Here is a 15426-nt window from a genome sequence, read left to right as displayed (position 1 = left end):
AAAACTATAAACAACCCAGATGTCCAACAGGTGAATGGATACACAAACTCAATATATTCATAGAATGGAATACTACTCAGCAATAAAAAGGAATGAACTACTGATATACAGTGCAATGTGGATCTCAAAATAATCATGGATCTCAAAATATTCAGTGAAAGAAGCCCTACAAGTGTACATACCGTATAATTCTATTTATATAAAATTCTAGAAATGCAAACTAATCTCTAGTAACAGAAAAGAGATCAGTGCTTGCCTGGGGATGATTGTGGGGCAGGTGTCATGTAGGGGCAAGAGAAAGGATTGTAAAGGGCCGTGAGGAAACTTTTAGTGGTGATGGATATACTCATTAGCTTGATTGTGACGATTTTACTGGGGTATATATATGTCAAAACTTAAGAAAAGTTTAAATATGTACAGTTTATGTCAATAAACTATAAAAAGTGCAGATTCTGATTCAGTAGGTTTGGGGTGGGGCCAAGAGTCTGCAGTTTTTTTTTTTTTTTTTGTGAGGAAGATTAGCCTCGAGCTAACATCTGTTGCGAATCCTCCTTTTTGCTGAGGAAGACTGGCCCTGGGCTAACATCCTTGCCCATCTTCCTCTACTTTACGTGTGGGACGCCTGCCACAGCATGGCTTGATAAGTGGTGCGTAGGTCCACGCCTGGGATCTGAACCTGCAAACCCCCGGCTGCCGAAGCAGAGCACATGAACTCAACTACTACACCACCGGACCAGCCCCAAGTCTGCAATTTTAATGAGCTCCCAGGTGATGCTGATGCCGGTTTTCACACCATGTTTTGAATGGCAAAGCTCTGAGTCTTTGTCATTTATACATATGTGTCATTTGAGTACATGATAGACCCATACAGCTGGTACCATATTGGATAGTGCAGACAGAATATTTCCCTCCCTGAAGAAAGTTCTATTGGATGTCAGTAGTCAAGATTCTTGAATACATTGGTAACTATTAATTTTGTCATATCAATTGTCTCCCAACTATGACCTTTGTTCATTCCACTCTCTCAGGCTGAATACCCTCCCTTCATAAAGCTTTGCTGGAATTCCATTCTGGGTTCTTACATTGTATTGCTTATATTTCATTTTATCACAATCTTCATTTTGACTTGCATTAGAGTTGGAACAAAGTTTAAGGAATAGAAAGTTCAACTGGAGGCAGATTTTAGTTCAACTTGAGGAGCCTCCTGATACTTTAGATCTGTCTAAAAATCTCACATTCTAACACCCCTTCCTCCCCATCCAGAATATTCATATTTCATGGCTCCTGTGGCTTTACTCAGGATTGTGCACTGGTTCAAGTAAGTTCCAGTGTGGCTTTTACCACTACTAAAAGGTGTGATCTGAGGTAAATCAGAACTTCTCCAGGAAAGAATTCTCATCTCTAAAATGAGGAGGTTGTACTAGATTATTTATTACTTTTTCTGATTCTCACATTCCATATTATTTTTCTTATTTCAGAGAAAAGATGGCATGAAGCCAGAAAGAACTTTAGTTTTCCACCCTGGATAAGGAGTGGGTTAGACTGAGTGTCCAGAGTCATTAAAGTTTTTTAGTTGGACAGTACCAAACTTTGTATAGTTTATACCAGGGATTGGCAAACTTTTTCTGTCAAGGGCCAGACAGTACACATTTTTGGCTTTGGGGCCATGTGGTCTCTGTCGCATATACTAAACTCCGCTATTGTAGTGTGAAAGCAGTCATAGATGATACGTTGATGAATGGGCATGACAGGATTTGGCCCACAGTTAGTTTGCTGACTCCCAGTTTAGACCGAAATACCAATCTTCTAACCATCTGAAGTTAGACAGAGAAATCAGGGAAAAAATACACTTTACTGATACAATTTTATTAATTCCAGGTACATAATATAACTGGTCTTTCACATCTAAAGATAACAATCTAACAAGTTATCATAATTTCAGGTTATACATACTTTAATGAACTAGATTTATAAAAGATATAAAAATATTTCACAAGCTTGGGAGAATATGGTCATGAGACTTCATTTTAAGGAGAGGTATAGGATATGTTACAGATTTTTTAAATTTACAAAGGATTTTTCAAAATTTACACTATTAATAAAGTTCTTGCTTACATTATCCACATTTTATCTTTATTCATCAGGAGCCTTAAGCAGAGCAGCTTTCTTCTTATACTTGTCTCCAATCTCTCTAATATTTTCCAAGAGATCTTCAGACATGTATTCTTCATAGTCTCTATCAGCTTTAGCAATCTGCTCCTCAAGATGTTTCTAGTGAAAACAATTAGCAATTGTTAATGTAAAAACATTAATTTCTTTTAAAGTGTTTGTGAAATTTACAAACAAGACTGTAACATTTGTAAGAATGGGGATAAAAGGAATACTCCCGTATCCACCATGTAGGCCCCTTTTGGGCCCCTTCCTAAACACATGCCCTCTCTTTTCTCCCCAGAGACAACCACTCTCCTGAACAGTGCTTTGCTTTTCTACACACACACAGATACAGATATATACGTATGTATCTCTAAACAATATACTAGTTTAGTGGTACCTGGATTTAACCTTCATATTTATTTATTAAACGTAATGTTCTATGACATTTTTTTCATTCACTATTTTAAGATTCATTCATGCTAATGCATATAGCAATAGTTTATTTAGGTACTGCTATATAGTATTCTATTGAATATATCAATATTTACTTATCCATTTTACTGTCAATGGATTTTTGTTTGTTCCCAGCTGTGGTAGGCTAAATAGCCGCCTCCCCAAAGATGTCCATGTCCCAATCCCCAGAACCTATGAATATGTTATCTTACATAGCAAAAGGAACTTTGCAGATGTGATTAAGTTAAGGATCTTGAGAAAGGAGATTATTCTGCATTATCCTGGTGGGTCCAAAAGTAATCACAAGGGTCCTTGTAAGAGGGAATCAGCACTGTGAGAGTCAGAGAAGATATATAAGAACAGAAAAGAGGTCAGAGAGAGTAGAAGATGTTGTGCTGTTGGCTTTGAAGATGGAGGAAGAGGCCACAAGCCAAGGGCAGTAGGTGGCCTCTAGAAGGTGAAAAAGGCAAGGAAATGGATTCCCCCCTAGAAACTCGACAAGGATTTCAGTCCAAAGGGCCCATTTCAGACTTCTGACTTCCAGAAATGTATGAAAATAAATCTGTGTTATTTTAAACCATCAGTTGGTGGTAATTTGTTACTGCAGCAATACGAAACTAATAACCAGGTTATTTGCTTTTTTACTATTTCAAATATTATTGTGTAACAAATTACAACAAACCAGGTGGCTTAAAACAACAGAAATTTATTCCCTCACAGTTTTGGAGGCTATAAGTCCGAAATCAAGATGTTGGCAGGGCCATGCTCTCTCTGAAGGCTCTAGAGAAGAAGCCTTCCTTGCCAGTTCCCAGCAATCCTTGGCACTCCTTTGCTTATAGCTGCGTCACTCTAATTTCTCCCTTCTCTTCACGTGGCCTTCTTACAGTGATACCAGTCACTGGATTTCGGGCCTACCCTAATCAAGTATGACCTCATCTGAACTAATTACATCCACAAAGACTTTACTTCCAAACAAGGTCATATTATGAGATACTCGATTACATCCACAAAGACTTTATTTCCAAACAAGGTCATATTATGAGATACTCGATAGACATGAATTTTGGGGAGATACTATTCAACTCAGTACAGTACCCTAGCACACAATGTAAAAATTTCTTTAATTAAACACCGAGAGTGGAACTGCATAGTTTTATTAGGGATTGCCAAATTGTTTTCAAAAATTGTCACATCGATTTACAATCCCAGCAGCATAAATGAGAACTCCCATTTCTCCACATCCTTGTTGGCACTTATTACTATAAAACTAATTTTTTTGGCCAATTTCTTGAGGGTAGGAATTGGTATATTTTTTCATACGTTTATTTGCCACATTAGCTCTTTGTGAAATTCCCATTTGAGTCCTTTGCCCACTTTCCCTATTTATGTTTCAGAGGTCATTATATATCTGGATATTAATCCTTTATCAGTTGTTTTTAAAAATATCTTCTATCATTTTGTGGCTTGTCTTTCTACTCTCTATGCCTTTTGATGTAGAGATCTTAATTTTAATAAAGCGAATTTATAAATAATTTCCTTTGTGGTTTGTACTTTTCGTGTCTAATTTAAGAACTCCTTTACAATTCTTCAAGTGTAAAGACAGTCTCTTATAATTCTTCTAAAAGTTAAAAATTTAGCCTCACATTAATTTCTTAATCCGTCTGGAACTGATTTCTGTCTAGGGTTTAAGGCAGGAATCCAACTCTATTAACTGAACAATTCATTTTACCCCACTATTCTGCAATACTCTCTCTCTCCTATATCAGTTTCCTGTCTATGCTCATGCATTCATTTCTGGACTCCTAATCAGAGAGATTGGTTTGTATGCATCAATACTACAATGTATTAATTATAGGTTTATAATTATTTTTGGAACATCTAAATAGACAAAAGAAATGATTTTGTGCCCCTCAGGGAGGTAGGAGTCCAGAACAGGAGCCAGCAACCTTTTTCTGTGAAGGGCCAAGTAATAAATATTTTAGGTTTTGTGAGCCAGATCAACCCTGCCGTTGCAGTGGGAAAGCAGCCATAGATAGTACGGAAATGAATGAAGTGGCTGTGTTCCAATAAAACGTTATTTACAAAAGCAGGCTGTGGGCACAATTTGGCCTGCAGGCTGCAGTTTGTTGTCCCCTGATCTAGAACATCAAGCCACATATAGGACCTGTATGGGGCTCCAAGCAGAAACTGCTTAAGAAACGCTTTGCCCCAGAGAAAAAATATACCATCTAAAAATACCATTAGATCCAAATTCCTCTGTTTTCTTTAGTCCAATTTCCTTACTTGTAAAATTTCCCCACATTAGCTTTTAATGATGATCAGCTGACTTTCTGTGCTCCTTCCATACTTTACTGGCTAATTGTGAATTTCGCATGGTGCAAAGCAAGTGCTCATTCTCCTTGGGAGAATGAGAAAGTAATCACTCAAATCATTTTCCGGTCTGTGGTTCAGATGAACAATACTAGTCGAAAAAGGATCCATGAAAGGTTATAAAGCCACTAAGTGGCTGAATTAGGAAGAAGAGGGTAGAACCCAGGTTTTCTGATGTAGTATCCAGGATGTTCTTCTTGTTCTTACCACCAAGAAGAGAAGAGCACTGGCGCAAGAAAGCAGCAGTTCAACGTCTTTCAGGGGAGATGAGGGGAAATAAGCTATCACACGCTCTATTTTCAATAAATGGAGCCCTATTAATATGATATGAGTTTTTTCCCTTAAACCATTCACAACTGGAAATACATTATCACCTGATAAATTACCCAAGAATTTTCGAGTTTAGCAATTTAACTTAGCTTTTGGACTCTGTACAGCTGGTTGAAGAAACAGTTTCATTGTTGACTTTCAAGCTATGCGAAAGGTGGGCATAAGGTAAACTTCACATTTTTGAAGTACTTTATTCTGTGTTTATATGAAATTAACAGAAAGGAAAAGTATTTGTCGTAACGTATACTCTTTCATCTAAATCTTAATGAAATCTTAAATGTACTAATATGTTTTCAGTATGTAGAATGTGGCCTGGCACAACATCATTATATACTGTTGATGTAATAAATATCATTGTATGTTGTCTATGTGAACAAAACAGATTACTTTATAAAATGCACAGGTATCCCCTTACCACACCGCTTGGCAGGATTCTTCTGATAAATTTTTACTAGATCATATTTTCCAGAGAAATAACATTTAATTTCCACAGAAACAAAACAGAAATATATCAAAGTTTTAAAAAGCTTTCTTAGAATGTGGGAAAGACCTTCACAAACTTACCTCCACAGACCCTACATGTGTAGCAACCATCTCTAAAAGACGCTGCAAGTTATTTCCCACCTTTCGTCTTTCTTCAGTTGTGGTCTGCACAACAAGCTGGTATCTGTGGAATAAAAACTCTTGTTTGAGTTGTCTAGAAACAAACCTAATATATCAGTTCTAGTTAGCTTGCTTCTCCTTTTCATTGCTTCTCCTAATATTCAATTAAACCAGACTCTGATTGATACATGTGCTGCTTGCTCTATGTATAATTCATAGAGGGCCACTTCTCAATCATTAAAACAGAAATAAAAACATTTTCAAAGATCCTTTGCAAGCAACAAAACAAAACAGCACCAAAACCTTGTGTTTTAACATACAAAGCTTGGGAGCAAATGGTTTAACCTGAGTCTCCAAAGCGATTGTAAACTTAAATGCTTTCAGAGGCAAGACATTAAATACATTTGAATGGGAGAGTAGAAGTCTTACCTTTAGGCATTCAAACTCAAAACAAAAACTGCAAGCCAAAGAAAACCTTCAAGTGAGTTTACTATCTCTAAGCTACAAATAACGAAACGAAGAGGTGTGATTTTTTTAAGAGTTGTACTTCCAACCTCAAAGTAAGATTTTTTAGTTATTTCAGGGCCACTTAATCAAGACGTAAAAAAGTATATTTTAATATAAATATACATTAAGCCTATGGATTAACTATTCAGTATATTGATTTGATATAGGTTGCACGAGAGAATTATATACAGTAAGGCAGAATATTCTTTAATGAAGGAATGTCACTATTTTTAGTTATAGTTATTACATAATGTGGCTAAAGCTTTTTCTATGTGAGTTTTAAAATTATAGGGGAGGGGCCGTAGCGGTTAAGTGCGCGGGCTCCGCTGCTGGCAGCCCCGGTTCAGATCCTGGCCATGCACCGATGCACCGCTTGTCAGGCCATGCTGTGACAGCGTCCCATATAAAGTAGAGGAAGATGGGCATGGATGTTAGCCTAGGGCCAGTCTTCCTCAGCAAAAAGAGGAGGACTGGCAAGGATGTTAGCTCAGGGCTGATCTTCCTCACAAAAAAAGAAAAAAAAAGTTATAGGGGAAACCAACAGGAAATTAACAATGTATAATTTAATAACTAAGAACTTCTAAGAAATGTTATAATATACAGTCAGTTCTGCTATAACAGTTGTTTGGAAACATGTATTTGTTCCAACAGCATTGATATATTAGGTAGAAATTTGAGCATAATGCAAATTTTGCATTTGCTTATGCCAGTTTCTTCCTTAGAAATACCAGGTGAATGCAGAAAACTGCACTCAGCTGAATCCAGATGTAAAGGAATACACAAAACACAAAATACATACACACACACCTCAAACATGTACCAGCTCTCTCAGTTCATTGCCTATGTGATGAGCCACACACATCCACATCTGCTGTTACAACTTTCCATCTGATTCAGATAACCCTCCTTCCACCTCTTCTCGATAATTCACAAGCTGCAACCCTTCTGAATGCCCATTTCCCCAGGCAAACTTCAGGTCTTTTTAAGGTAAACCGTCATATTTATCGTAGCATTTATGTATTTCTTAACCATTTAACATGTGTACAATTGTGCTAACATTTTTACTAGGCTCCCATCTTTTGCTTATGTGTGTCACTGACAGACTTTTAGAGTGTTGTGCCTCAATTCGAATTTTCCCATAAGTGCTGTGACTTTTACTGCATGATTATGCACAGTGTGGTGATTATTATGATGGCACAGGTTGTGTTACAGCAGACTGACTGTACAATTTATAGTATAATTATAGTTTACTATATAATATACATAATTTCTAAGAAATATATCTTAAAAATATGAACTTAGTGGAGTTTATTAAAGCCTAGTGGAATTTTGTTAAAATTTACTAAAAAATAGTCAGTTATTTGAATTGATTTTAAGATTTTGTTTCCAAGGACTAAAAGCCATCTATTAATTAGATCTAAAAATGAATGATTTCTTAGGGGGCAATAGCTATAATAGTAGCAGAATGTGTTTTTCTAGGGAAAGTATCTCAAGTTATAAGCTGTTCTGCTTAAGTTATATTCACTACTCCCTCTCCCCCAAATAGCTCTATAATATAAATTAAAGCAAACATAATTTAGTTTTACAGAAATGTTAAATAATTAATCTGAAAATAAACATAAATCTTGGCGAGATGAACTTACTCCCGCTGAAGAGCATCTAATTCATTCATAGCTTCACTGAGGCCCTCATTAACAGCACTCTCTAGCAGGTGCTTGTGTTTCTCCAAGGACTCCAGCTCACTGGCACATTTTTTGTCCTCTTCCTCAGCTTCCTATCAGGATAAAGTCATGGTTATGATTTTTTGATATTTACATTCTATATACTCCAAGTGGATTAAAAAAAATTTATGTAAAGCATTTAAAAAAAAATCAGGTTGCATCATCATTTGTATTCTCAGGATGCTTAATGCTTTACATGTAAGAGACTTTAAAATGCTTCTTTGGGAATTTTATACTGTAAACATAAATGTGACCCTTTCAACAGGCCTGTATAGAATTCATTCAGCAGTATTTTCAAGTCTGTACTGCAGGAAATTTTCTGATACTCTGATTTAAATTTTTTACATGAGCATCAAAGAGGCCTTTTATATAGGTCAAAACGTGGATAACTTTCATACTACCATTATTTCACATATGTATTAACTAGGTACAGGCAAAGTAGCCCCAATTCATCAATTCTTAGATTTCTCAAGATGAAATATGATAAAGTCTTTCATTTAAGTGCTTTAGAGAATAAACTCAAGTGTATTGTCATGGAGGACATATGAAACAACAAAATGATTACCAAATGCCTCCTATTTCACACGTAGATCATATTATTGTGGTGTGTTTTCTAAAAATTTCACACTGCTTAAAAAAAATGTATAGGCCCTAAATATAATACAGGTCAAGAGAAAAGTTTTTAATTCCTGATAATTTGTTGGTATAACTAAGTCAAAAATATTGGTGTGGGGCCGGCCCCGTGGCTTAGTGGTTAAGTGCTCGCGCTCCGCTGCTGGTGGCCCGGGTTCGGATCCCGGGTGCGCACCGACGCACCGCTTCTCCGGCCATGCTGAGGCCACGTCCCACATACAGCAACTAGAAGGATGTGCAACTATGACATACAACTATCTACTGGGGCTTTGGGGGAAAAAAAGGAGGAGGATTGGCAATAGATGTTAGCGCAGAGCCGGTCTTTCTCAGCAAAAAGAGGAGGGTTAGCACGGATGTTAGCTCAGGGCTGATCTTCCTCACACACACGCACACAAAAAACTGGTGTGGTTAAAATTTTCACGTAAATTGTATAAGTGGTAACGCACAGTCATCTGAGTACTTCTCTAAGTAAAATCCTGGCCAGAAGGTGGGTTAGAGGTGGTTGGAAATGAATCTTATTATTTGACCCACATTTTAGATTTCATGCAAATGGTCTTTGGAATTTGGCCAGGATAGTCCTTTGCAATGACTCTTTATAGGCAATCACATATACAAAAGGCCTTATTGGAGTTCAAGCTTTAGGAGTACTTAACACTAAATCTCTATAAAAAGGTAGAAGAGATTATGTTTAAAACATGTTTTCGTCTTGCAAGGATACTGAATCACATATGCAAGTATAAACTATTAATGGGACAGAAAACATGTTCTATGGTGAGGTAGCCCTGTTCCAGAAAAAAGTCCTTTAAAAGAACAAAATAACTCCTTACAATACACTTTGGAAGAGAAGACTAAACTAAAACGCAAGTTGTAGGACATAGCTTAAAAAGTTCAGTTCGATGTCAGAACAGGTGCCTAGTCAATCAATTCATGACATAGCTTTGGCTAACCTATACAAACTGTGGCAAAGGTCTTACCTTAACTTTTTGTTGGTAAAGATCATCCAGCTTTTGAACTTCTTCTTTCAGAGATCGTACACTTCTCCTGCTTTCTGTTATCATTGTATTTAACTTGGGGAATAAAACTTTGGTTGAGAAATCATAACTCTACATCAAAAAATTTTTAATAAGTTAAAGAACTTTTATATTATCAATCAACTAACTGAACCATTTTATTTCTTCTGGTCCTTTTGAACTCTCACCTATTATTTGTCCAAGAAATTTATTATTCCCCAAAGAGGAGTTAATTTCAAGGAAACTTATGTTTTTTAATGTATAATGTTTAAATGCAGAGCAGTATAGTAGGGCATTAGTTAAGAATCAAGGGTCTGGCTTAATTCTCAGTAAAATAAGGATACCAATATCCATTTTTCTGCTAGTAGCTGTGGGAGTGCTTTTTAAGCTCTAATACATATTATATAAACATTACATATACTACTAATATTTTTATATTAATAAACATAAATTGTTTTTGCTCTCTATTTTGAAGTCTAGCTTTACTTAGACTTTAGTTATCTAGCTTTCCACTTGTGTGTTCACTTTCTGGGATGTTAAAGAGAACTATTCATATTGATTTTACTGGATAATGTTTGCTAACTGGTTATAGTCAACACATTCTTTCAAAGAGTAATAAAATAACCACATTTAATCTTGTTAAAGCTTGAGCTTTAAGACATGTTGAAACCAAAACTGAAGAAAAAAAGTGTTTCTAAAGTTCCTTTCCCGTTGACAAGTGCTGATACCAGTTGATACCGGTAATTAATACAGAATGTTTTCCAGCTAGACCAAGAGGAAAATATTTCCTGCAGGATAGGGTTAAAATGTATAAATAAGCTGACATCTTTCTTTAAAAGGATGATTCTACACTTACATGAAATTAAAAGAATTATATACATATGTTTTGGGCAAAATTTAGTGAAGTTATTATTATTTGGCAAAAGACAAAAATGATTACACTTATTAAAGAAACTTGCATATATTTCTCATTTAATTATCAAAAGTCCCTTGTGAGGGATGTTCCTTTCCTATTTTACAAGCGAGAAGAGTCAGCTGGAAAGAATGCTCTTTACTCAGGATCATGCAACTAGCATGTGCCCAGAACTCAAAACTAGATGTTCTAAGTCCAAGGATGTTTTCTATACCACCTGCCTTTCTAATTATTTTAAAGACTAGAGTTACTGAAGCTATAAACTTTGCTTCCAATTTAAAGATATGTTACTTCTGAAGTAACTATTAAGTTAAACAAGTTGTTTCATTAAACTTACCTGCTGTAAGACCAACAGACACCTAAAAAACCAGAACTTCCACTAGGCCCTCACGGTTGGTCAAAGTTATGTTTACTTACCTCTGAGCAGCTTCTACTTTCCATGTCAGCTTTACTAAAGTTTCATCAATTAATTAAACAGTTTCCCCTGATTACAAAAATACACATTTCCATTGTGGTCAATAGTGGAAAAATTAAAGAAAATAACAATCACCAATAATTCTGCAACCCAAAAGAACCACTATTAGTATTTGGCATACTTCCTCCAGTATTTCTTTTTCTTTCATTCATTCATTCATTCATTCATTCAATAAAGAGCTCTCAAGATGCTTATAAGCAAAGAAGATATCATTAATTACTTTAATTAGATGATTTTTTTCCTTCTATCATTAAGAAGACAGAAGCCACTAGACTGGAATTCCATCACTTCCTGCCTCCAACAGTTGGGGCCCAGGGTAGGTCACTCCAAAATATCCCGCAATAGCGTATTGATTATTTTCAATTAAAGTTACTTGAGAGGCAAAAAGGGCATTCTGACCCTCCTGTCTCTGTTCCCGCTGAAAGCAGGAAAAAAATCTCCCATGTGAGAGGTGCTCTCCCTGCATCCTTATCACCAGAGCTAGGGAATTCAGGGCTGAGAAACCTGCATAAACAAACCTTGCTAATTTACTACCTCAAGCCTAAACTCTGCTTAAATTCCTCACTAATTACGTATCCTAACCCTAACCCTAAGTTTCTTTGTCCTGTCAATTCTTCACAAATTCACTGTTTCTTTGTGTAAAAGATATATACACTGTCTACTTTGTTCACTCTTCGAGCATCACTGCTTTATGATCTCCAACACGTACATATTAAACTGGGTTTTTTTCCTGTTAATCTAGTCTTGTGTCAATTTTATTACTAGTCCAGCCATAAAAACTCAAGAAGGGAAGAAAGGGCATTTTCCCCCGCGCAACACAACCAACATATTCGTATGAGAACTTTCCTCCTTCCTTCCCGTCAGTTTCAGGATGCAGGGCACCCATTTTCCTCATGAAGAGAACCAACCCCTCCAGCAACTCTCTGGATCTTGTGCCTTCATATTTCTTCACAGATCACATTCAAGTCCATCAATCCCTTTTGTTCCTAATTTTTTTAAATTGACCCTCTTTCCCTTGAACTCTCTCATCTTTAAAACCAAACCCCCTCCCCCGTGAAAAAAGAAATAAACCCAAAAACAAAACCACAAAAAACAGAAACCTTTCCCATATACCACTTTCTAACTACCATTCCATCTCCTGCTTTCCTTAGACTCAAACATGCGTACTAGTCTAACGTGTAGTAGTCCACGAAGAGTAGACTATTCATCACATAAGTATCTTCCTCTTCTACCGTTCAAACTTCAATCCACAGTAATATGCTTTCTGGCTCCTCTGCTTCACAAAGTGCTTTTACAAATGTCACCAGAAACACCTTACTTGCTAATGCCAATGAGCACCTTTCAGACTTAATCTTATTCGGCATCTGGGTAACATTTGTAGTCGCTGACCACTCCCTTCTGAAATCCCCTTCCTTGGTTTCTAAGACCATGGACACTCCTGGTTTCCTCTTTAAGACTTGGGAGTTCCTTCTAACTCTTCCTTATAGGTTTCTCTTTCTCTGCTTGTACTTTGGATGTAAATGTTCTCCCAGGATTCTGATCTTGGCTATATTCTCATCTGCTCACTTGGGAGAGCTCTCTCATTCTCACACCTGGGAGATCTCCTGGCTTTAACCACCTGCATGCTAAGAAATATCCATCTATATCTATATATTTCCAAACTCCAACTGCCTACTGGACATTCTCTAATTTGACATCCCAGAGACCTGAAATTCAGCATATCCCACTCTGAAATTCTTTCTTCTACACTCTTTTCTTGTCTTCTTTATCAAGGTTCTAGAACATCACCACTAACAAAGATTCTCTCCTTGACCAAACTACTCAGGCTCTTCTGAACTCTTCTCAACTAGGCTGACTTTTGGGCTTCCATGTTTACCTCTGTATTATCCAGTTTTAGCAAGAATCCTGCTAAGTCAGTTTAACCAGAATCCCCTATCTTCAAAATCTGATCAGTTTCCTCGTTCTCCACCAACCCCCAGATGATGTCTGATCACCCTGACCTGCCTTCAGCAAGAACCCTGTTAGGTTAATTTAGCCAGAATCCCCCCATACCTCTAGATGTTTCCTCTCAGTAATTTTCCATCCACTGATCTCCACCGTACCTCTTGGCTATAAATTCCCACTTTTCTTTGTTGTATTCGTAGTTAAGCCCAATTTCTCTCAACTACTACAAAACCCCATTGTAATAGCCTTCCTTGAATAAAGTCTGCCTTACTGCCTTTAACAAGTGTCATGAATAATTTTTCTTTAATACCATATACCAAAGCTGGACATGTGGATATTCTTAATTGCTCTCTCTTCCTTAACTTTCACATCCAAAGAGACCACTAAATTATGTTGTTTCAATCTTTAAATCTCTTTTCTCTATCTTTACTGCAATAGCCTTGGTTTGAGTCCTTACCATTGATTGCTTAGGATACTGTTAAGTCTCTTAATCGTGTGTCTCTAGTCTTGTGAACCTCTAACCTATTCTTCAAAATGCTAACACTGTGAGTTTACTAAAATACAGTATTCTTCCCTCCCTGTGGTTTCACTTTCCGCACTTTCAGTTACCTGTAGTCAACTGGGGTCCAAAAATATTAAATGGAAAATTCCAGAAATAAACAATTCATAAGTTTTTAATTGCATGCTGTTCTGAGTAGTATGACGAAATCTTGCGCCATCCAACTCTGTCCCATCGGGAACGTGAATCATCCCTTTGTCCATTGTATCCACATTGTATACTCTACCTGCCAGTCAATCACTTAGTAGCTGTCTTGGTTATCAGATCAACTGTCACAGTATCGCAGTGCTTATGTTCAAGTAACCCTTATTTTACTTAGTAATGGCCCTTAGTAAAAGTGCATTAAGTTCTTGACTTAATAAGGAAAGAAAAAAAAAATCGTATGCTGAGGCTGCTAAGATCTATAATAACTTTTATTATATTGTTATAACTGTTCTATTTTATTATTAATTATTATTGTTAATCTCTTACTGTGCCTAATTTATCAATTAAACTTTATCATAGGTATGCATGTATAGAAAAAAGCATATATAGAGTTCAGTACTATCTGCAGTTTCAGGCATCCACTGGGGGTCTTGGAATGGATCTCCTATGGATAAGGGGGGACTACTGAAATCTTGAAATCTGTTAGCCAGAACACAATAGTTTTTGAAGAGTTCAATTAACTAGGGGTTTCCTTTAATTGTTTGGTGTTATACAAACAATGCTGTTTGTTTGCATTTGAGAAATAGCTTCTTAACTTTTCTTAATCTATAACAATGTTTAAAGGTTATTGAATACAGTAGTAGTATTATCTCTCAGGGATACTGATGATGTTATGTTTCAAGTCTCTCAGAAGCAGGAACTTTCTGTAAACTACTTTTGGAAATAGACTTCTATAGGCATTTAAATTTGAGTTCCCCTGCATTCCATGGTCTGGAATGAAAAATTTGGTAAATAGAAATGTATTAATCTATCACGGCTAGTTAGTCTCTAACCCCAAATAGTACATACCCACTTTACAAGTAGCCACCACAAATCCCTTTTAGTATAGAAAAGGATATTATTAAATTACCTCAAGTTAAAGGAGGCAATTCTCCATTTAAAAAAAAGGGAAATTCACTCAGTTTCATATCACTTCATCATCAATGATACGTGAAGCCTAGGATGTTTAGGTTACTTAAAAAATTATTTCAGGGACAGCCTTGTGGCCTAGTGGTTAAATCTGGTGTGCTCTGCTTTGGCAGCCCAGGTTTGGTGCCTGGGCACAGACCCACACCACTCGTCAGTGGCCATGCTGTGGCGGCCAACCACATACAAAACAGAGGAAGACTGGCACAGATGTTAGCTCAGGGTGTATCTTTCTCAGCGACAACAACAACAAAAATTATTTCAAAAGTTTCTAAGTCAAGGGTATACCCAACTCTCATTTTTCATATTTTATTAAAAATTCATTCCTCAGCAATCAGAAACCACAAATCGCATTTAAGTTTTAAAAAATCTTATTTTTGCTTTTAATTCTATGTTTTGTTACTTACTTGTTCTAAAGTATCCTCTAGCCCCATTTTTTTATTTAGAGCTTTATTAATTTCTTCTTCAGTTTGGTTCAAGAGTTCCTTGAGTGGTACCTATAAAATACATAGGGATGTGGGTTACATATGACACACGTAGTTACAAAATTTCTATCATGCTTCATGATAGGGGGAACCACTTTTGGAGAAAAAAAGCAAAGTCATGATGTTTTTAATCTAAATTAATACACCATCAATAAGAAA

General features: G+C 36.5%; 1 protein-coding gene across 1 annotated transcript in view; it reads right to left on the bottom strand.

Annotated features, from left to right (window-relative positions):
- Positions 1–1827: 1827 nt before the first annotated feature.
- The window catches only part of NDC80 (NDC80 kinetochore complex component), a 46859-nt gene continuing 33260 nt past the window's right edge, over positions 1828–15426 (bottom strand). The window contains exons 13-17 of the mRNA XM_058556861.1: positions 15190–15279; positions 9746–9838; positions 8061–8191; positions 5872–5974; positions 1828–2271 (exon numbers count right to left, since the gene is read on the bottom strand). Of these exons, the coding sequence (XP_058412844.1) occupies positions 2134–2271; positions 5872–5974; positions 8061–8191; positions 9746–9838; positions 15190–15279 (555 nt within the window). The 3' untranslated portion in view covers positions 1828–2133. The remainder of the gene's footprint in view (positions 2272–5871; positions 5975–8060; positions 8192–9745; positions 9839–15189; positions 15280–15426) is intronic.

This window comes from Diceros bicornis, chromosome 16, assembly GCF_020826845.1.
Source record: "Diceros bicornis minor isolate mBicDic1 chromosome 16, mDicBic1.mat.cur, whole genome shotgun sequence".
Taxonomy (NCBI): domain Eukaryota; kingdom Metazoa; phylum Chordata; class Mammalia; order Perissodactyla; family Rhinocerotidae; genus Diceros; species Diceros bicornis.
The sequence above is the reverse complement of the archived record's forward strand: the minus strand, read 5'-3'. Positions and strand labels throughout refer to the sequence as shown.